Source organism: Triticum urartu, chromosome 7 (assembly GCF_003073215.2).
Source record: "Triticum urartu cultivar G1812 chromosome 7, Tu2.1, whole genome shotgun sequence".
NCBI classification, from domain to species: Eukaryota; Viridiplantae; Streptophyta; class Magnoliopsida; order Poales; family Poaceae; genus Triticum; species Triticum urartu.
The window spans coordinates 675,970,814-675,993,403 of record NC_053028.1 but is presented as its reverse complement, the minus strand read 5'-3'; the positions used below and the strand labels follow the sequence as shown (position 1 = coordinate 675,993,403).

Sequence of the window (22,590 nt, the reverse complement as noted above, 5' to 3'; positions counted from 1 at the left end):
GACTCATTTTGTATGCGCGCATTTGTTTGATCGCGACGGACACAAAAGTTACCCAATGCGGCGATCTAAACGGATGCTCGCCCTTTTTTCATCCGCCCCACGACCCATTTCAGGCCCAAATTTGGACCGCGTTTGTGTCGGCGCGGATACGGGACGGACGCGCATGACACTTGCCCTTCTCCTCCCCCTGGCCCACCTGTCAGTGACACAGCGCCACCATTCCCCCCTCCCCCCTCCCCCCACTTTCAAAAAAACCTCCCGCCCCCGCGTGCGCCATGGACGACGACGTCGCCGACCTCGCCTCCCTCACCTCCGCCAGCCCCATCTCCGACAAGGAGGCAAGCCCCGTGCCACCCCCCCCCCCCTCAGTGCGCCGTCCAATCGGCCAAGGGCCGCCGGCACACGCAGGAAGCCAAGATCAATGTCGCGGCCGTGTTCACCCTCGTCGCTGCTGCGGAGCAAGAGGAGGCCATCGTGAAGACCGCCAGCTCGTCCACGAGGCAAACCCTGCCGATGCTAGGGTTAAACCCTAGCCAGCATGGGCTCGTCGCTATTGCAGTGGCCGCGGGCAGCACCGGCTCTTCGCCCCTTCGTCCCCGACTCGCCGTGCATGTCGACCACGCTGCAGGCGCATGGCTACTACCCCCACCACGCCGGAGCCTCTCGTTTGACCAACCCTTCGTGCTCCTAAGAGGATGGAGCTGGAGCAGGGGTGTAGGGCACAGCGACGGGGTGGGGTGGCCGCCGTCGCCGGCGGAGCGCTGCAAGGAAGGAGGGGCGAGAAGTGGCAACGCACAGCAGCGCTGGCGCCGAGAGGATAATACACCATCCTCTTCCTGCAGTGAGCCAAGCAAAGCTTTGCCTTTCTTTCCAAGGTGATACTACTATAATACTATAGTTCACTAAAAGAAGATATTTTTAAGAGTTTCTTCCCTCACTTAATCGAGACATAGAAACTGTTTTTGACAGCATTTTTTTTAAATGACAGTAACGAGGCAAATAATCTTTTTTAAGAGAATTTGTTACGAAAAAAAACCGTAAATACATGGGCATTGTATCTTGTTCTCTAGAACTGCCAAAGATGAGATAAACTTGGAAGCGGCACTAAATCTAGTGGTGACAATGACACAAAAATCACAAGACCATTCTGTCAAAACTGATGCAAGTAAGTAATTGTCTGAAGCTACACAGCACAGGTCAGGTGCAATGCCAGTTTGTTGCTCCTCCACAAGTTGAACAACACAGCCTACACGTATGTATTCTCAGAAGAAGACGACTTTTGCGGATAACTGCTGGCTAGTTTACAAACAAAGCGCAAATGAGATGCACATTTCAATCCGGTCATGGATTCATCTTGTGGAATGCTACGGGAAGACGATGCATCACGACAACGCGGCTATGATTTCCTTGGTCCGCCCTTGCGCCTTCTCCTTCTCTTCCGGCCCATCCAGGTCCCCGATGTTGTCGTGGTACTCCTGCATCACATCCGAATCAGGCATCAACAAGCTGATTAATAAACTGTCAAAAACATTGCCTACTTGAAGAATGCAGACAGCCTCCCTATTGTTCAAGGCAGAAAACCGGCGAATGACCATTCGCGCTAGTTCCCATCATAAACTACTCGACAACATATGATTTATTCGAGAAAGGAATGACATGCCTGAAGTATCTCCCTGACATCATCCTTTGTCAGCTTGTTCTGTCTCAGGAGCAACTCTATTCTTGTCCTCATCTGTGAGTTCCTGAAAATTAATGACAGGGAGCAAAAGATGAACACCGCAGTTCATTTTAATCTCATTCATGGCTCTCTGTACAACAGAGCAGTAAAGGGGGGAAGAAAGACTGAATGAAGCCTTACTTACCCGGAGTGCCAGATATGCCCAAGAATAAGCGCCACTAGCTGAAACATACAAACAACTGTTTCAGAAGCTTGGTGGAGTGAACAAGAATCAACAGAATATAGGCTGGAAAATATCATCAGATGCAGCACTGCCATGCCACTGCGGTAATACCTGAAGCGTGTAAAGCCCAGCTTCAAGTTTCCGGTTGTACCGCTCATCATCGTCCATCTAAGAGATAAGAGCATGCAATTTAGCAATAAATAATCTGTTTGGATTTGACATGGAGGTCACAAGACAGAAAGGGCACCTCTAAATCATCTAAATCGAGGCTTTCGAACCTTTCGGTCTCAGCTTTCACTCTGTCTGAATACCTGCATGGCGCAAAGAGATCATACTAGCAATTAATAACAAGGAAATGACAGCAGTTCCCTTGGCTCTCTTGAAACTAGATTTACCGTATGTATAGCTCCATCAGACGGTCTATCTTTTCGCATTCATTCTCAACAAATTTGCCTAGTAACCTGATCCTTCGTGAACCTTTCGTGATACCACCTAACAGAAGAGGGTAACAATCAAACATGAGCTGTAAAGTCCTCGTACAAAAATAAAAAGATGATGATTGCATGAATTAAAATGCTGAACTATTTGTCCTTGTTACTGCAGCACCAACAAACCTATTTACATGGCAAACAAGGATTCCTCTGGTGCAAATTTATCAGGATCTATGCTTATTTGTGGGTGTGAGGAAGTAGGTGTGCTCAAACAAGTAACTTTCAGTGCCAGTTTATTCAGCACCACTGGAACTTAGGGCACATCTAACCAAGTTTTCGATGTACTTTATCTAGCCAAATCACACACTGATAATGATATGGATTATATGGGGACAAAGGTGGAATGGTGGCAGGCTACTAGGGTTCCTCAACAACTGACTGATACTTCAACAAGTTTGATTAGTTCATTAAATAAGAAACAAAGCATTTGTTCATATTGTTAATTTTCCTATGCCAAATTCACTTTTAGTTTGCTGTTTCTGGTTGTGGCCTGAGGCCTGGTTTTTCTGTCTCTTCAGTTTTCAATCTGTTTAGGTTATGCCCTGTTTCCTGTGGAACTTTGACACCTTGTAAATATTATGTAAACTACGTTTTCTCTGTAATATATTTCGATTCGGTGGCCTGGGAAACCATGAACTACAGGCTTTGGCATGGTGTTGTGAAAACTGAAATGACAGTAAACAGCATGGCAAAACATTGAATCTTCAAGTGCAACCATAATATTCAGAAGTACTGTCAGAGATGTAGATTTGAAATTTGCACATGCTAGAGTTAAATCAGTAATGTAATTAAAGCAATTTTTCTAATCAGATAAAAGTGACTGGAGAAGATAAGCCATCATGTTCACGGCATACTCGAACTTCTAGTAGGGAAATACTCCCTCCGTCCCAAAATAAGTGTCTCAACTTTGTACTAGAGTTAGTACAAAGTTGTACTAAGCTTGAGACACTTATTTTGGGACGGAGGGAGTAGTTAACAGAAAACCCTGTAGATAACTGGTGGTTCATAAGCTGATTTGTAGAAATGTAAGTATATTTGTCGATCCTCTGCTGCAGGTTCATATACATACAATCCAGAACAGCAGTGTATAACGGACATTGGAACAGACTTGCCTGCTTACCAAACAATGAAGCAACTAGTGAAATGATGCGTTCTTCTAGCTCCTCCTGATAGCTCTCATTTTTGTTTTTCTTGTTCACAGGAATCTGAAAGCCCATATTTCAGAAGCAATTATAACATGCTTACAAATATATCAGAAAACAGTCTCAAGTTAAAATTGCGAATGGAGCGTGTTTTGTAATTAAGGCCAGCTTGAGACAATGAAACTCCTGACTCGCCAACTCGCTTATCAGTGAATTTTCAGATCTACCTTTTTTCTCTAATTCCATTACAGTTCTATTTTTTGATAGAACATTATGCATGTTACTGCACCAGATATATACAACAAAAGGGACAAAACATGAAGCAACATAACAACCAGCCATTGTCACAAAATTGAGCAAAATAACTATTAACAGTCTTTAGGTTTACTAACTCAACAGCTTACACAATTATGATACAAGCTTGATTGAAAATTCTAGCGCCAGATATCAATACATAAACATTTCATCTATTTTCAGCTTTATTTACATTGGCTATAAAATTTATAATGGACCTAGCAGCAGTCCATGATCATATGCAATTCCAGGGAATGGTGATGAATTACTGAATTAAGTTGTACTACTCGAATATCTGTAATCATTGAAGATAGATAAAAGGAACAAGGCAAGGAGCAGTTGTTTATCACTGAAAAGGAGCTGTTCTGTAATATAGGCCAGTTTCAAACAAAGAAGCTCCTTGACTCGCAGCTTATCAGTCAATTTTCTTATCTGCTCTTTTCTCTAACTCAGTTACTTGTATTTTCCAAAGAATCCGTTATGTATGTTACTGCGGCAGATGTATATAGAAACAAACGGAACAGCATGAGGCCACATAACAACCAGCCTTATCAACAATGTATACATTATGATACAAGCTTGTTTGAAAATTCTAGCACCAGTTAATCAATACACGAATATTCATCCATTTTCAGCTTTATATTGGCTACAAAAACTATAATATGAACCTAGCGGCAGTCGATGAACATATGAGATTCCAGGGGATGGTGGTGAATTACTGAATTAAGGTGTACCTACTACTCAAAACATCTGAAATCACATAATATATGAACCAAAATAAGAAGGAATGGAGCAGCTGTCTATCACTTGCCTTACCCATGAACGCCGCAAAAGCAGTCTTGAGCCCGAGCACGTCGACAAAGCGCTCGCAGGCAGGGGGGAACCTGGTCATGGCGAAATCCAGCGTCCTGATGGCGGAGCTGTAGGCGGACTTCTTCTGCTTCATGATAATGATCATGAGCTCGACGCCCTCGGCCTTGACGAACCGCTCCTTGTTCCCGAGCGGCATGAGCACGCAGCAGAGGCAGTCGAAGAGGTTCTCGAGCATCTCCCCCTCGTCGGTGGTCCTGGGGTCCCTGGACTTGTACATGGCGACGGCCTGCAGCAGGCCGTCGACGCCGTTCATCTGGCCAAGCCGCTTCTGGTTGGCGGGGCTGTTCTGCAGCAGGATGGCGAGGATCTCGGAGGCGTACTGCTTGTTGGCCTCGAAGTCGCGGGCCTTGACACGGGCCAGCAGCCACCGGAGCACCTTGGTGCGGTCACAGACGAGGTCGGCGAGGTGCGGGCGGAGGTCGATGAGGTTCTCGAGGACGGCCAGGGAATGGTGCACCGCCTCGGCCTCGTCGGGGTCCGCCTCGGAGAGCCGCGAGAGGTTGTGCACGAGCAGGTCGAGCGCGTTGGCGTCGACGAGCGCGTCGGCGAGGGCCTGCACCCCGGCGAGGTCCGAGGGGTCGTCGGAGTCGGTGAGGTCGGCGAGGAGGGAAGCGGCCGCGGCGGCCAGGTCGGCGTTTTCGTGGGTGAGGAGCGAGGAGAGGGAGGAGGCGAGGCCGAGCGGGACCAGGTCGGGGAAGAGCTCCGGCGCGCCGGCGAGGAGGCGGAGCCGGTCCGTCTCGGCGTGGAGGGCGAGCTCGGAGTCGGCGAACCGGGCCGGGTCGTCCGGGTGCTTCATGCGGGCCTCGAGGTTGTCGCGGAGGCGGCGCTCGAAGCCCAGCAGCAGCCGCTTCGCCGCCCGCAGGTCGAGCACGTCGAGCCCGTCAGTAGCCGCCTGCTCCTCCTCCTGCTCAGCCCGCTTCCGCTTCTGCGCGGCGGCGGCGGCGGCGGCGTCCATGGCGGCGGAACCCTAACCCTAGGCCGATCCGGCTCGGGTGGCTCGAGGAGGAAGATGGGTTCGAAAAATCGGCAGTGCTTCAGTGACAGTGGGCTGCGTTTTGGCCTCTTGGGGCGTTTGGATCTGCTTGTAGATTCGTGCTGATTGTTTTCTTTTTAATCGTCAAATTTGATTTTGATGCTCTTTGAGCATCTTCAAGATGGACCCGTAAACCTTCCGTAACCATCTGAACCGAGCTGTTCGGACCGCGAAAGCCATCCAACGCAGTCATGCGGTCTGTGGAGTTGTTTGAACGCGTTTTCTTCTGCAAACCGAAGACAAATGTAGAGGAGGTTTTTGGAGTCCGGATCGCTACTTCGCCCGCTTCTAACCGTCCAGTAAATAACCATCTGCTTGACAGGATAAAAGATCATCTTCTTGACAGGATGAAAATATCTGATAATTGTATCTGGCTTAAGCATTACTATGAGCCAATTTGGATAAGAAGAATTACATCAATTCAATCAATTGATCTCTAGTGTTGCACATCCAAATTATACCAATTAATTGTAGTCTATGAGTGACCAATAGTTTGATTGATAAAGCATTTTAATCACACAATATGAGAGTTGGCTAGGAGTTGTGGTAGTTGATGTGATGTTACCTGCAGGGCTATGTAAATTATCCTATTCTCCTCATAGTTGAGTTGCGACGCCACGACAGACAGGCATGTATTACAACGGCATATAATTATTGTGATCTAAAGAAGACCTTATTTGAATATTCTTCATTGATCAAGCCTTATCATCTACTGAGATATTATAATAACTTTGGAGAAGAAAAATATTATAGTTTGAAGTTGTTATCTATGCAAGCTTATCATGTATATTTGTTGTCTTTCATAAGAGAAGTACCATTTTAACTATCTTATAATTTCTATTCCAAAAGAAAAAGGGCAAGCATTAAAAAAGAACCCAAATTTCCTGTCAAGGACAAAAATAGCAATCTATTTTGCCTTTTTCTTCGTACACCTCTCCCATCAACCTGCTCAATTTGCATTTAACCATCTGCACCCCTTGTTTCTTGCACATCTCCTCATTTATCAATTAAATAAATAATTTGTTATTGAATACTGACCAAACTCCTGATGCATCATTGTTTAAACATATATTTAGAAGTGTGACTATAAAAGAAAAATGTACGAATAACTATAAGGGTGACGTTTGCGATCTGAAAAAATATATACTTTTTTGGATGTAATGTGTGAATCATTTTCTACCAAACTGTACATGAAGCAAAATCAAACGGCATCCAGTAGTGGAAAACTGAAGTAAGCATCAATATAATTAGACAACTTGCTCAATCATTAGCACAAACACCTTGTGCTCACCAGCAAGGCAACCGCCTTGTCCACCGACGAGTCGTTCATCCCAGCACCACGCAACTATCAGCAATTGGTATCGCCTGATGACGCCTGGCGGATGCGCTCGTTGACGCGACAAGATCTGCCTCATGCTAGATGCACTGATGCCGCTGTTGGCAATGGAATGGGAGGAGTATCATCGATGCTGCTCCTCACATCTCACCTCGGCTAGGCCTCCCAACTCAGCTGCAGCCCGACTCCCTCTTTCGCCGCCGCCGCTAGTGCTCATCACCTGTTGCACGGGTGAAAGATGAGGTCGAGACGGAGGCGACAACCGTCGGATCGACTCCACAAGTTGTTGCTGCCGCGCAGCCAAGGATTCGCCACAGTCATGGCGAGGCCAAGGAATCACGCCGATAATGGTGGATTCGAATCTGAGTCTCCAGGGAAAGTGGGTGGCGCTGTAGCCACCAGGCCACAACATATTTGTTATGATCAGTGGTTCGCTGAGTGATAAACCAAAATCCGGCGCAGCAATCTGTGATGGAAAATGACTTGTTTTTTTCTGACTTATGGGTGGCATAGTGGGTAATTTGTAGCAACTTTTGGGGTAAATTACATGACATACGGACAAAAGCAATAGCCCCTTTATTATTAGATAGAGATTTGTACGTATATTTTTTTGTTAGAATTAATGTGTTTGACGAATGTCATTTTCTGAAAATTCCTAAAGTAAATCTCGAAGGCCTATGAATAAATAGCAAGTGAATTAAGGTGCAATCTTTAGTCTCATCCTGAAAGTGAAGGAGATGTACCCGCAAAAGAAAAGTGGAGGTGTGAAACCAATTTAAATAGTGGAGTCACTTCACTCCACTGAGGATGGGGCTTCACCCTGTTGGCTACAGCTGCGAGTGCGCACCTAGCCCGCCAGGGTTCGAGTCTCGGCTCACCCCTTGGTGCTCAGGTTGTTTCTTCTATAATAAAATAATTCCATCAAGAGCTAGGCCTAGTTGATTTTATTTTTTCCCACTCCACTAAGTAATGTGTATAAGAAGAGAAAAAGAAGACCACACACACTTTTTCTAGCATGTCCTGACTTGGGCACAAGCCGGGGCTGGGGTGAAGGGAGCGGGCATGTGACATGTGCGTGGATGGTCCGTCGAAATTCGGTGCATGGTCTTGCAGGAGTATGATTTTCTTTTGCCATTATGTTTTATTTTTTGATTTCCTAGCAGAAAACTTGATTCTTTTCGTTACCCGTAAGTTGGAAACTAGGTCAGTTGAGATCGTGATCGCGAGGCGATGCCACATGGGTTCTCTTGTACATATGGAGAAACTCTTGAAATCAGCCGACTGATCACATCACAGACGTAAGCCGCGTCCCATGCTTGCCACATGTCCCGGTGGCCCCCGCGTACCACAGCTCCGTCCTGATCCTCATCCCAACCGGGGAAGCACTCACCACATTTGTTCTCATATATACCACGCGTTGAGCACTCCTCCACACCATATATCCGGGATCTGTCTTGTTCCTCCCTCTACCGATGCTAGATCTTTCTCTCTCCTTGCTCCATCTACTTCTCCGACGAATCGAATCAGCACGAGATAGTCGTGGTGAGACGTCGTTGCATGGTTCTTTGAAGGAAATGTTGCAAGGACAACATGATGGGGGCGTGATGCAGTAGGGAGCCTGGCACCGGCGTTACAAGGCATCGGGTCCGCCGCTCGCAACAGCACTCATCGGTGTTGCAAGCGCAGAATCTCGTCGGAGTGCTGCAACCAGTAGCCAGTTTTATGACCGGCGGTCGTGGCAGGCACAATTACTGCAATCTAGTGTTGTTGGCGGCTAATGTCACCATGTCGCAATTGTAGAGCTCGCCGCAACCGGTGATAGGTGCTGCAACCACATAGCTCGTCAGTGCCTCAACCGCGACATATGCTGCAAAGGGGTGGTCGCAGTAGCTACCATTTTTGCAACCCGATGGGGGCGGCCGCGGTGATGCTTCGATAGCCATGGTGACAAGGCATGCTGCAACGACGTCGATGACCGTGGTGATGCTGCAATGCAAGCTTCAACGCCATGATGATGAGGCGTGCTATTGTGGCGATAGGGGCACCGCGTAATGCTGACATGCAACATGTGTGGTATCGCGTCCCTACAGATCTCACGGGGTGATGGAATTGCGATGCAATGCGAGTGGTGTTGCAACCGACAGATCTCGCGAATGGCAAAATCTGAAATGCAACGCATGTGGTGATGTGCGCCAGCGGAGCTTTATTGGAATATACGAGGTGCTGTGACATGCAGATCTCACCGTCGGAGGAGCTGCGATGCAATGACCTATGGATGTCACCAGCGGCAGAGCTGCAGTCTCATCAGTGTTGGAGCTGCAATGCACAAGACGGGAGGACGATGGTGCTAGCAAGGAGCGATAGAGTGATGTTGTGCTAGAGAGACGATCTGGTCAACTGCGCCATGTTGCAATCCATGTGCCACGTGTCAGATCCGACGGCAGTGTAGCCGACTGATTTTCCCTCAAAATCAGTCAGCTGATGCCTAGCAGCCACCATATATATGACTTACCGGTCACACCAGAGATAGACCAAAACAAGGTTGGGTTTTGCTTCATCTCGCAAGTTGTGCCACACCAACCTCTCACCCTTGTGATCCTCCATTAGAGCATCTACAGCCGGGTGCCTCAAACCCTCCTCAAACGCCCGGGCGGGTCACCCGGTCACTGATCGGTCATGATTTTTTGATCCAGACGGATGCCTCAAACGCCTAGGCTGAGCGGTACCCCTCATATCCAGCCTAAATATGGGGTGGATATGGGGGCGCCCGGGCACGCCTGCCACGTCAGACTGGCGAAGGGGTCCCAGCCGAAAACGCCCTGACCCAACGATCCGAAGCTCGTCTCCTCCATCGGACCGGTGACGCCGCGTGGCGTAGCCCCAGTGGGCCGCGTAGTGCCTAGCCCAGCTATTTAAGTCGACCGGCGGCACCGAAACCTACCATCCATCCATATTTTCCTCTTCCTGTCCGCCGCCGCCACCACTTTTCACTCCACCCGTCCACCTAGTAGCCATGCCCCCACGCCACCGGGTGAGGAGCGAGCCCTTTCTAACGCCGGAGCATCGGCTCGAGCTCCTTGGGAAGACCCGGGCTAGGCGTGAAGCTCGGATTGCCGCGGGGCTACCTCTGGATGCAGTTGATCCGGAGGAGGAGTTGGAGGAGGACGAGGAGGAAGAGGTTGAGAAGGAGGAAGATGAGCCGGAGGATGATGATGTGGGGGACGCTGGCGACGCGGATCTGCAGGCGGAGCAGCAGGCCATCCTTGATTCCCTTCGGTCGGAGTTGACTGCGGAGGCCAGACGCCGTCGCCGGTAGGAGGTGGAGGCGCAGTAGGCTGCGGAGGTGGCGGAGATGCTCGCCTACCTGGATGAGGTCGAGCAGGAGGAGGATGAGCTGGAGCCCTCCTGCCCGCCCATCTAGCCGGCGCCCGGCACCGTCGTCGTGGACATGTCCGACGAGGAAGAGTAGTTAGGATAGTACGTAGTATGTAGTACGTAGAATTTCTTTTGCATGCTTTGCATGGATCTAAGGGTGAAATATGAGAGAGGCGAATGTAAGGTGGATAATTTGAGGCGTGACTGGTCATTGTCCGCGGACGCGCCCAATGAATTACGTTTTTGGGAAGCATTCCACGCGTATGCTCAACTTTATCACCACAGGTCGTCTTCCATCCAAGTCGGGCATCGTCGCATACCGATGTCTCCAACATTGTCTGCATCGTCCAGTCTTCTTGACATCCACAGTGTGCATTTTTGCTGCCTCTAAAACTTCCTCTTGGCTTTTAGAGGTTGCCTTTATACATTGCATGGAGCTTTCTCAAGAAAAGAAATTCTTGGCATCGCCTCCAAGTTAAGAGGCTGCCTCCAAGCTTTGGTTCCAACTAAAATATATGTCATCCCTTTTCTCGAGCCATCCAGTTGAAAAGTGAACGGCATGTCAACTTGATTAATGTTTTTTGAGGGCGCTCTAGAGGCTGCACTCAAATGTCATACACTACAGCGTTTTTGGTTAACCTTAGATGCAACAATGTTGACTCTAGCTTAGAGGCACTGCTGCCTCCAACCACTATGGAGTACTACTTGATCTCTACTATATAAGTAAAAAGGCTTAATGAATTGACGACATTAGCACTTGAAAATAATATATCAAAGTATATTAATTACTAAGATATAACTAAAAACATTTCAAGAACTACTAAATAAATGATGTTTCAGCATACTATAAGTAAAGTTAGTGTTATACAAAAAACATTGTGAATATTTTTTTTTCTTACCTTCGGGCTCATTTTACGTATATCAATGAGGCCTCAAACTCCCGGATAAAGCTCTACAAAGGTGTTTTTTTGTGATTCATGAATCTGGGTGGTATTTCCATCATAGGTGTAGTGTGCTTTGTCGGTTTTACTCGGATACTGAGTTAAGTCGGGTGTAACTAAATCCGATGGCATCTTTGATTTACACTAGTCATTGTGTCATGTCCCCTCCCCCCCCCCCCCCCCCCCCCCAAACCCGAAAAGAGATTAAACCACTTAGATTTTACTCATACGCCCACAAGGTAGTCACAAATTCCTGGTTCCAATTATATCGTTGAAATTTTGCATCGAGTAAAGGATTTGCCAATTCCATTAGTTGAACATGCATTGAGACTGTAAGCAGGTACACACTTTATCATTTTTTGCAAACATTAACATTTTTACCCTTGAGATGAGATGAAATCGTAAAAAAAAAACCTCCCTGACGCTGACGCATACACAAGGATGGATACAACCCAGCCGTCTCAAATAAATGCATCTCTCTCCGCTGAACTTTAGTCATTGCTCCTTCCCACGCCCATCCCGCACGACCACACCCCCTAGTTCCTCATGCGGCGGCGATGCTTGACTCATGCGAGATAGTCACATCCATCTCCTAACACCTAGGAGTCCTTCCTCCCTCCCACGGTGTCCACATCCACTGTTTCATGCGCGGTAGCGGCACCCCATATAAGTGCAAGGGTTATGCCCCAACCCGCCCGTGGTGGCGGCAACCATGTACCCTAATTCCAGCTCCTTCCCATGATCACTTTGCTCGTCTCCACTTCTTCATCTTAATCTGAAAATTGTTGATGGGAAGATATAGACCGACGGGCTGGTGAATGAAACGGGGAAAAGATAAAAGAAGAAATAATACGATATTATGTAGTTTGACATAAGGAGACACTTAGTAGAAAGTCTTCTAGTAGAGTTCGGTTAAAAGTTGTATAATCATTTTCCACATGTGTAAGGATATATTGGGTGATGAATAAAATCAAATAATGATTTTCATGGAACCAAATAAAATAGCTGAAATACTCCCAAATGAAGTTTATTCACAGCACATTCGGGTACAAGCTTTTCTATAAGTAGGTATGTGTACTGAATGGCAACTAATGCCACAAAATTAGTGTAAAACAAATAAAAAATAAAAGTGTTTTAAAACGTGACAAATCTAACCATGCATTAGGCCACCCTACTAGTTTATATTGCAATGCAACCTCGCTGATGTGACGAGATTCACAATCTTTATTTAAAGCACGCACAACAAATATCAGATAAATCATTGCTTGCATACAGAGCGCTTGATGGCGTAGGTCATCAAATTCAAACCGGGCCGATATTCTTAGAGTCATATCTAAGTTTTGAGACCCGCCTCCCCAAGTCTGGCTTTGCGCTCGTGCGACAACATGCGGGCGAAATGGGTAAGTTCTTCCTCGTTGGTGCCCCTCTCTAGGTCGTCCTTGTTCTTGCCTGTCTCGATGTCCACCTTGCACGCCTGCTTCTTCAGCAATGCCTTGCCAACATCAATGAGCCTTTTGAGGTTCTCTGTCGTGGACACGTCCACGGAGGCCGTTTCGCCCGGGAGCTCATCCTGGATCCGCAAGTAGTGCATGTCGCACTGTAGCGCCTCGAAAAGCACGGATGCCTGGATATCGACGAGGTCGGCGCTGGCCTGGCAGAAGCTGTCGATGATCGGCGTGGTGCCCCCGTTATAGAGCCACCCGAGAAGGCCCCACTTGCTGCACTCGGCAGCGTCGAAGTTCTCTTTGACCTTGGCGGTGCCAGTGCCCAGCGAGAGGACCATGAACTTACCGAGATTCTGTTTCTTCTTTATGATCTGCTTGCTTACGTGGGTGATCGCCACAAGGGTCTATGCAAATAAATGTATGCCAGTGAGAAACGTATCAACATCACAGAAGTCAATTGGTATAGATCTTAAGCCTAATTTGGGCAACGTACCGGATTGTTGGCTGCGACACCCCCGTCGATGAGGTTAAAGGCCCGGGTCTTGCCGTCTTTGTCCTTGGTCTTGAAATGGTGCCCGGGGAGGTAGGTTGGAGCGGCGGACGTGCTGATGCAGACATCCGACAGAAGAGCATTCTTGGAGACATCCTTCTTGGCCTGTAACGTACAGATTTTTTTTCATGGTCGAGTGGATGACATGTTGTTTATACAGATGTATGTGTTTCTGTTCTTCTATGTACGTACGTCGTAGGTTGAGAAGATGATAGGTTGAAGGAGCTTGATGTCGAAAGTGGGGATGACGATGCTCTTGAGTGTCTGACTGATTCGTGTGTCACCGAGCTGCTTCTTCAGGATTGAGTGCAGGTGCTGGCCACTGTACTTGGGTCCCATCATGCTCTTGAATAAGCCCAGCCCTTTGCTGCACAACAGATTGTGTAGAGCTCATAAGTACTCTCGTTGAGTCTTCAAAGTGCTCTAGGTTATATAATCTGTCTAATATTAGAAATATAACAGTAGCTGTGGTTCTTTGTGATGGCTTGAGTTGTCTCAGTTTCAGGAGAAACCTGGGGTGGGGCAGGATAAATGTGTTTGGTCTCCTACCAAGTCTGGCCAGTTCACAATTCGTTCGATGTACATTGCTATTAAGGCTAGCTAGGCAAGTAAACTTTCCTTTTCGTCTGTGGTTTATTAAGATCTTGTTAAAAATTAATGTCTTTTTGTGTCTCTTAAGTAAGAAAAACATTCTCACTAAAGATACCCCTGTTGCATAGAGGCTGGATGGGCAGCTTCAAATGTATGCTTTGCTATCTTGACGAGGGGATTGATCATTTTTCTTTCCATGTCCAATATCGAGATATATCTAGAGTGTGATTAAGTGTCCTTTTAATTCGCTGCAGTGCGTAGTTCAGTAGATGATACTGCTAAGTTGGACAAGCTTTTCATGTCGGTATCAGAGGTGTCATTGTGACTGGAGTAGCAATTGTGTCACTAGTACCATTTTCCTAATTTTTTATTAGTTGTCGTACTGGTCTGGGTTGCAGAAACCAGAAGCTCAAAAACTACGTCGCAGCGCGGCAAACCTGATAGCGTCGGTGACCAATGAGTATTTTCACAGGAAGCAAGGATGAGCCCTGTGGTACTCAGGCTCGAAGGTGGCTGAGTAAAGTGATGAAGAGAAAGTGATGGTGTTTCCTGATACAGAGTTGAATCGTTATTCTTTTAGACGAGGCAAAAGACTTGCTCCATCTCTACTCTTATAGAAAACCAAGTTGATGATGATGGTGTGTCTATCATCTTGCAATATAGACTGCGATCTATATGTGGAGAGAGGTGTGGAGAGAAGGTCAAAAACTCGGTATGTAATCCTCACCAGACGGCAGGGAAGATGGCTCTGGACTGAGACTGGGTCATGTTGGATTATGGATGGGTTTAGGCCCATATAAGACACTAATCTCTGGTTAATCTTGAGGCCCATGTATGAGATGGCAGGTGGTGGGAAGTTTAGTCTCACTTGAGGAGAGTTGAGACCCCTTTATAAGGGCTGCTCTACCACTTGCCATTGGGAGTTTGGAAAAAGGAGTGGTACACGCGCGCTCCTCCTCCTCCGCCGCCTGCCTCGCCACGCCTCGTCACGACACGCGCACGCACGCCGCGGGTTGAGAACGGCAATAAGGTTTTTGGGGAGCGTCTCGATGCGACTGATCCCGATCCGTCCCCAACTTTGTTCGCCTCTGCTTCCACTACTTCCTCTGCATCGACACCATGGCCGACGATGCCGCCGCTAAGAAGAAGGCCACGGACGACGCCGAGGCTGCTGCTGCAGCCGCCGCGTTGGCCTGGCCAACCGGAGGGTATGATCTGTTCATCCCTCGTTTACTCGTACTTATGCTAGCCGTATATGTGCTGCTCATAGAAGGTTCGATTCTATGTTCTGCATGCGCTAGTATGCTTAGGTATCGCTATGAGATGCATACCTTTTATGCCATGCTTACTGTTTACTCGTGGATAAGCCTAATCGGAAAAGTGCTAATATCTCCAACAATCCAAAAACCTTATTTTAGGCACTTTTCGATTCAAGGCTTTGCTGCTACTCTGAAACCGGAAAAGTTTACCGGGACGCATTTTAAGCGTTGGCAGACTAGGACCACCTTGTGACTCACAGCGATGAACATGTTCTGGGTTGGTGGTATGTCCCTCATAGAAACGGTTGCTCCTGAAGAGGAGAAGGCGTTCAGGGAGGCAACCACAATCTTTCTGGGAGCAGTTCTGAGTGTGATTGGAGACAAGTTGGTTGACGCCTATATTCATATGGGTGTTGCCAAAAAACTTGTGGGATGCGCTCGAAGTCAAATTCGGTGCAACTGATGCTGGCAGTGAGCTATATGCCATGAAGCAGTTTCATGATTACAGGATGGTTGATAACCGTTCTGTATTGGACCAGGCTCATGAGATACAGTGCATTGCTAAGGAGCTGGAGCTCCTGAAGTGTGAGTTACCGGACAAGTTTGTCGCGGGTTGCATTATTGCAAAACTCCCTCCTAGTTGGAGGAACTTTGCTACTTCTCTCAAGCACTTGAGACGTGAATTCTCTGTTGAGGATGTCATTGGTCATCTCAGTGTTGAGCATAACTCGAGAGCAAAGGACTCGCATGTGAAAGGGGCAGAGGGTTCTTCTAGCGCCAATGTGGTGCAGAAGAACTTCCACAAGTTCAAGGGAAAGAACTCTGTCCAGCAGAATACTACCTTTAAGAAGAAGGGTAAGAAGAAAGAAAAAGAGAGAGATGGCTGCTTTACTTGTGGTTCAGATGAACATTGGGCAAACAAGTGCCCAAACAAGTATAAGAAGCCAGCACAGGACTCCAAGTCTGTGAATGTCACTCTGAACAACAATGACGCGGCATTTGGGTATGGTAATCTGTTTACCATACTTTCAGTCTGTCAGTCCACCGATTGGTGGATTGAAACTGGGGCCAATATTCATGTGTGTGCTGATGTGTCTTTGTTTTCTTCCTACCAGGTCACACGAGATTGTTCCGTCCTGATGGGGAATGGCTCGCATGCTTCTGTTCATGGTGTTGACACGGTAGATCTGAAGTTTACTTCGGGAAAGATCGTGCAACTGAAGAACGTGCATCATGTCCCCGCCATAAAGAAGAATCTCGTTAGTGGCTCCGTTCTATGCAAAGAAGGGTTTAAGTTAGTATTTGAGTCTAACAAAGTAGTCGTATCTCAGTATGGACTATTTGTTGGAAAAGGATATGATTGTGGTGGTTTATTCCGCCTTTCCCTGAAGGATTTCTGTAATAAAGTCGTGAACCAAATTTATTCTAATGTGAACGAATCTGAGGTTTGGCATTCACGTCTTTGTCACATAAATCTCGGTTGTATGACGCGGCTAGCTAAGATGGATTTAATCCCGAGTTTCACTTTAGCCAAAGGCTCTAAGTGCCATGCGTGTGTGCAAGCTAAGCAACCTCGTAAGCCTCACAAGCCTGCGAAGGAGAGACACCTGGCACCTCTAGAGCTCATACATTCAGATCTCTGTGAGATGAATGGTGTGTTGACTAAAGGTGGAAAGAAATACTTCATGACTCTGATTGATGATTCCACTAGATTCTGCTATGTGTATTTGTTAAATACTAAGGATGAGGCTCTACACTACTTTAAAGTCTATAAGGCTGAAGTTGAGAACCAACTTGAGAAGAAAATAAAACGAGTCCGGTCTGATCGTGGTGGAGAGTACTTTTCTAATGAGTTTGATTTATTCTGTGTGGAACATGGCATTATTCATGAGAGGACGCCTCCTTACTCACCCCAGTCAAACAGGGTTGCCGGACGGAAAAACCGTACTCTAACTGATTTGGTTAACGCCATGTTAGATACATCGGGTTTATCCAAGGCATGGTGGGGGGAGGCTGTATTGACATCTTGTCATGTTCTGAATAAAGTTCCCACAAAGGATAATGAGACTACTCCCTATGAGCAATGGGAAAAGAAGAGAACTACACTCTCTTACTTGCGCACTTGGGGCTGTTTGGCGAAAGTCAACGTGCCGATAATCAAAAAGCGCAAGATGGGACCAAAGACCGTGGACTGTGTTTTTCTTGGCTATGCCAAGCATAGCGTTGGCTATAGATTTCTAGTGGTGAAATCTGAGGTACTTGACCAGAAGGTCGGTACAATTATAGAGTCTAGGGATGCTACATTCTTTGAGGATATTTTCCCCATGAAATATATGCAAAGCAATTATAGACTGAAATTTGATGAGACTCCTGAACCTGCTATTCCGATGGAATATTATGAACATAAAAGTGATAAGAGTTTCAAGGAAGATAACGAGGAAGCTCCTGTTAGGAGCAAGAGACAGAGGACTGCAAAGTCATTTGGTGATGATTTCCTCGTGTACCTCGTGGATGATGATACTCTCAGCTCCATTTCAGAAGCTTATGCATCTCCGGATGCTGACTACTGGAAGGATGCGGTCCGTAGTGAGATGGATTCCATCTTGGCTAACGGGACATGGGAGATCACTGATCGTCCTTATGGTTGTCGGCCATTAGGATGTAAGTGGGTGTTCAAAAGGAAGCTTAGGCCCGATGGTACTGTTGAAAAGTACAAGGCTAGGCTTGTGGCCAAGGGTTATACTCAGAAAGAAGAAGAGGATTTCTTTGACACTTATTCACCTGTGGCTAGACTGACAACCATTCGAGTGTTACTCGCTTTGGCTGCCTCGCATGGTCTTCTCATTTATCAGATGGACGTTAAGACGGCTTTCCTTAACGGAGAGCTAGACGAGGAAATTTACATGCAACAGCCGGATGGCTTTGTAGTAAATGGTCAGGAAAGAAAGGTGTGTAAGCTAGTGAAATCTTTGTATGGCCTGAAAAGCGCCTAAGCAATGGCATGAGAAGTTCAACACTACTCTGACATCTGCTGGCTTTGTTGTGAACGAAGCTGACAAATGTGTATACTATCGCTATGGTGGGGGCGAAGGAGTTATACTGTGTCTGTATGTCGATGACATACTGATATTTGGGACCCACCTCAAGGTCATTGAGGAGGTCAAGTCTTTTCTATCTCACAACTTTGAGATGAAGGACCTGGGTGTGGCTGATGTTATCCTGAACATCAAGCTACTGAGAAATTCTGAGGGTGGAATTACACTTTTGCAATCCCACTATGTTGAGAAGATTTTGAGCCGTTTTGGATATTCGGACTGCAAACCTTCTGCAACACCATATGATCCTAGCATGCGAATTCGAAAGTTCGAAGGCACGGCTGTAGATCAATTGAGATATTCTCAAGTGGTTGGTTCACTGATGTACCTAGCATGTGCTACTCGTCTTGACATCTCATTTGCTGTGTGCAAACTAAGCCGGTTTGTTTCCAATCCGGGAGATGCGCACTGGCATGCTGTTGAGCGAGTGATGCGTTATTTGCAAGGTACTGTGAACTATGGAATTCACTATTCTGGGTACCCGACGGTACTTGAGGGGTATAGTGATTCGAAGGATATCTGATGCTGATGAGATGAAAGCCACAAGTGGACATGTCTTCACACTTGGTGGTGGTGCTGTTTCCTGGAAGTCTTGCAAGCAGACGATCTTAACCAGATCGACTATGGAAGCAGAACTCACAGCATTAGACACATCATGCATTGAAGCAGAATGGCTTCGACAGCTTTTGATGGATTTGCCGATGGTTGATAAACCAGTGCCGGCTTTCCTTATGAACTGTGACAATCAAACAGTGATTGCCAAGGCTAAGAGTTCAAAGGACAACATGAAATCCAAAAAGCACATAAAAAGAAGATTGAAATCTGTCAGAAAATCAAGAAACTCTGGAGTAATAGCGTTGGATTATATCCAGACGGCTAAGAATCTGGCAGACCCTTTTACGAAAGGGCTATCACGGATTGTGATAGAAAATGCATCGAGGGAGATGGGTATGAGACCCACGTAAGTTGCCATGGGGGTAACTCAACCTATGTGATCGGAGATCCCGTGAATTAGGACCTGGGAAAACAATCCAGCGGTCAACTGAGGAGAGTATCCTTAATTAACCCACTCCGTTGGAGATGTACAATACTCTCAATTCTGTAAGGCGGGCTGACTTTTGTCTTAATGTGTTTCAAAGTTTGTGTAAGCAAGATGCTAACCTACAAAGCATTCTTTGGAGGAACACACCTATGTGAGCCCGACTGCTGGTCACAGTCTATGAGATTGGGTAATCTCTATTAAGCTCATGAGAAGGTACGGAGTATGACTAATAAGCTCCATCCGTGGGGTTTAGCCTTCGGCAGCCATGTATCAGCTGACAATAGGCGAAACTTCTGCACGCCAAACTGACAATTCAAGGCATAGTCCATTGTTCAGTTGTGAAGAAGTCTAATACTGTTGCTCTAGGTGGAAGTTCAACTTAACAGTCTCCACTGAAAATTCTGGTATATCAAACATTGTTTGGAATAGGTGACAAACTTATGTGCCTCGAGATCTGGTGAGGGATTGTTGGATTATGGATGGGCTTAGGCCCATATAAGACACTAATCCCTGGTTAATCTTGAGGCACATGTATGAGATGGCAGGTGATGGGAAGTTTAGTCCCACCTTGCTAGTTGAGGAGAGTTGAGACCCCTTTATAAGGGTTGCTCTACCACTTGCCATTGGGAGCTTGGGAAGAGGGGTGGTACACGCGCGCTCCTCCTCCTCCGCCCGCCTCGCCACGCCTCGTCACGACGCGCGCGCGCGCCGCGAGTTGCGGGAATGAGCCGAAGCTTATTTTTGCTGCTCAGAAATGAATTAATTAATCAGGGATTAATTAACGAGTCGTTAACAGGTGGGCCACTGTCCAAGACGTTGGACTGTGGGCTGACTTGCGATGCCGGGATTCATCGACTCTCTTGCCAGGACCCGCGTATTCGTCGACTCCCTTGCCAGGAGTGGGCCGACTCGGTCGTGGGCCTCGGCAAGGCACACGACTTTCTTCCTTACGGACTATATAAGAAGGCTCTAGCCAGTGAAGTAACCTAGTTTAGTTCACTCACTCCCTATCACATGACCTAGCCGTCATCTACTGTTCCTCACTCTGTGCTGCCTCCGGCGATCCCATCCCGACGACCGCGTGCACGGCTGGTCGGGAGAGCAGATGCCTCCGGAACCCTGTCGTTCGAGATCCTACCCGGGAGAACGGCAATAAGATTTTTGGGGAGCGTCTCGACGCGGCTGCTCCCGATTCGTCCCCAACTCTGTTCGCCTCTGCTTCCACTACTTCCTCTGCATCGACACCATGGCCGATGACGCCGCTGCTAAGAAGAAGGCCACGGACGACGCCGAGGCTGCTGCTGCAGCCGCCGCGTTGGCCTGGCCAACCGGAGGGTATGATCTGTTCATCCCTCGTTTACTCGTACTTATGCTAGCCGTATATGTGCTGCTCATAGAAGGTTCGATTCTATGTTCTGCACGCGCTAGTATGCTTAGGTATCGCTATGAGATGCATACCTTTTATGCCATGCTTACTGTTTACTCGTGGATAAGTCTAATCGGAAAAGTGCTAATATCTCCAACAAGTCATACAGTATGTAATCCTCACACCCCTCAAAAAAGAAATACAGTATGTAATCCTCACCAGACGGTAGGGAAGATATTCGGGCAGTGCTCGAGGTAAAATTTATTGATGTCCTTGGCGGCGTAGAGCGGGCGGCGCTGGGTGTTGGGCGCGGTGAGCATGGTGGCCACCAGACCACCGGTGCTCGTTCCGGCGACCACGTCGAAGTAATCCGCGATCCTCGCGTCCGGCGACCCATCAATCTCCTACACACCCAAACAACTCGTTAGACCAACATGTTACCAGTGCTTTCAAAAAAAAAAGCAAAAAAAGAACATGTTACACTATACATGGAAAACTGGATGCATGCATGCAAGAGCAGGCATGATGAAAGTATTTGGAAAAGGTCACCTGGAGTTTTTGTTCGAGGAAAGCGAGAATGGTGCCGGGGATGATCCCGCGCACGCCGCCGCCGTCGATGCTCAGCACGGTGATCATCCGACCCTCGCGTGGCAGCGAGGAGGTGGGGAACAACAGCGACGACGAAGCGCCGCCAGGGCTCATCAGGTCCTGCTCCGGCACTTGCATGGCCGGCAAATAGGAAGACCGCTTAAACTCCGAACTTAACTAATACTCATAGAAACGTGAAGCAGCTTTAAATGGTTGGATCGATGCGCTCGCGGACACCATGGACCATACAGGTTAAGCTGCGACCGCCGGGGAGGCATCGTGTGCAGGTGCGAGGTTCAGTGCGGTGGTTAGAATGTGTCGCGGTCCAGTTTCTTTGGACCAGGCACCTGATCCAACGCGTCCCTGGTTCTGTGGTGCTAGTAGCTTTCATCAATTTCCAAAAACAAAAAAACTTTCTTCAATTTCTGTGTTTGCTCTACGCGACACGTACTGAGAAGTGTACGCAGTGTTATTTTCCTCATCGATACTCGACCTGTAACCGTCGTAGTTGGAACTACGGTGAGAGGTTTCTCCTCCATAATTTTGTTTTTCTTCGAGGATGTAGACCAAAAAGTGCATAGTAGTGGTTCAAATTGACTGCATACCCATGCAAAAAAATAAAAAATCAACTGCATACGGTAATTCAAGCTTGAACATTCGTGTTTGATAACATTTCTATGTATTTTTTTTGTGGGGCAATATTTCTACGTATTTACAAGAGACAATATCAAGAAAAAGATTGTATAGATTAACTAACAAACCCATATCAATTAGATTGTATAGATTAACTAACAAACCCATATCAATTTGAAGAAAACTGAAACACGCACGAACAACAAGGATCGTTGTACATTGAAGACCTACCTTCTAAGTCGGCATCCCTAGCTCAACATTTTGCATCTTGGTGTTCTGCCAAAACTTTGGGGGAGGGGGGACCATGAAATCATACCAGCACAACGGAGAGTAACATCTAAAGTTTTGAAGAGTCGTTTGGGTTGTGCGCCAGAATAGATGACAATCTTTTTTTTTGACGGTTAATAGATGACAATCTCATATTGATGAACACGTTGTGGCCGGAGACTAGTCGTGGGAGGGGGTGCTGAGCCTCGGAACCACCTTCTACACGAGTGAACTTGGCGTCGGGAACTTTGTCAACGACCCGCTCTCATCGACTCGGCCATGAGATAGTAGCGGCAAGAGCCAGAGTGGGGACAACCAAAATGAGCGGTGACCCAACTACTACTATGTGTTCTTCTTCTTGTTCTCTA

General features: G+C 47.2%; 2 protein-coding genes across 2 annotated transcripts; both read right to left on the bottom strand.

The window, feature by feature from the left end:
• Nucleotides 1-1,130: 1,130 nt before the first annotated feature.
• On the bottom strand, nucleotides 1,131-5,764 carry LOC125519769 (beta-catenin-like protein 1). The gene is made up of 8 exons (XM_048684525.1): nucleotides 4,640-5,764; nucleotides 3,513-3,597; nucleotides 2,297-2,393; nucleotides 2,149-2,212; nucleotides 2,013-2,069; nucleotides 1,863-1,900; nucleotides 1,661-1,742; nucleotides 1,131-1,475 (listed from the first exon to the last, which is right to left on the bottom strand). Exons 1-8 carry the CDS (start codon nucleotides 5,654-5,656, stop codon nucleotides 1,383-1,385), a joined length of 1,533 nt encoding a protein of 510 aa, XP_048540482.1. The 5' UTR covers nucleotides 5,657-5,764; the 3' UTR covers nucleotides 1,131-1,382.
• A 6,633-nt stretch (nucleotides 5,765-12,397) lies between these two features.
• On the bottom strand, nucleotides 12,398-21,583 carry LOC125523447 (patatin-like protein 2). The gene is made up of 5 exons (XM_048688479.1): nucleotides 21,284-21,583; nucleotides 20,954-21,138; nucleotides 13,574-13,748; nucleotides 13,325-13,486; nucleotides 12,398-13,235 (listed from the first exon to the last, which is right to left on the bottom strand). Exons 1-5 carry the CDS (start codon nucleotides 21,458-21,460, stop codon nucleotides 12,720-12,722), a joined length of 1,215 nt encoding a protein of 404 aa, XP_048544436.1. The 5' UTR covers nucleotides 21,461-21,583; the 3' UTR covers nucleotides 12,398-12,719.
• Between the last annotated feature and the right edge of the window lie 1,007 nt (nucleotides 21,584-22,590).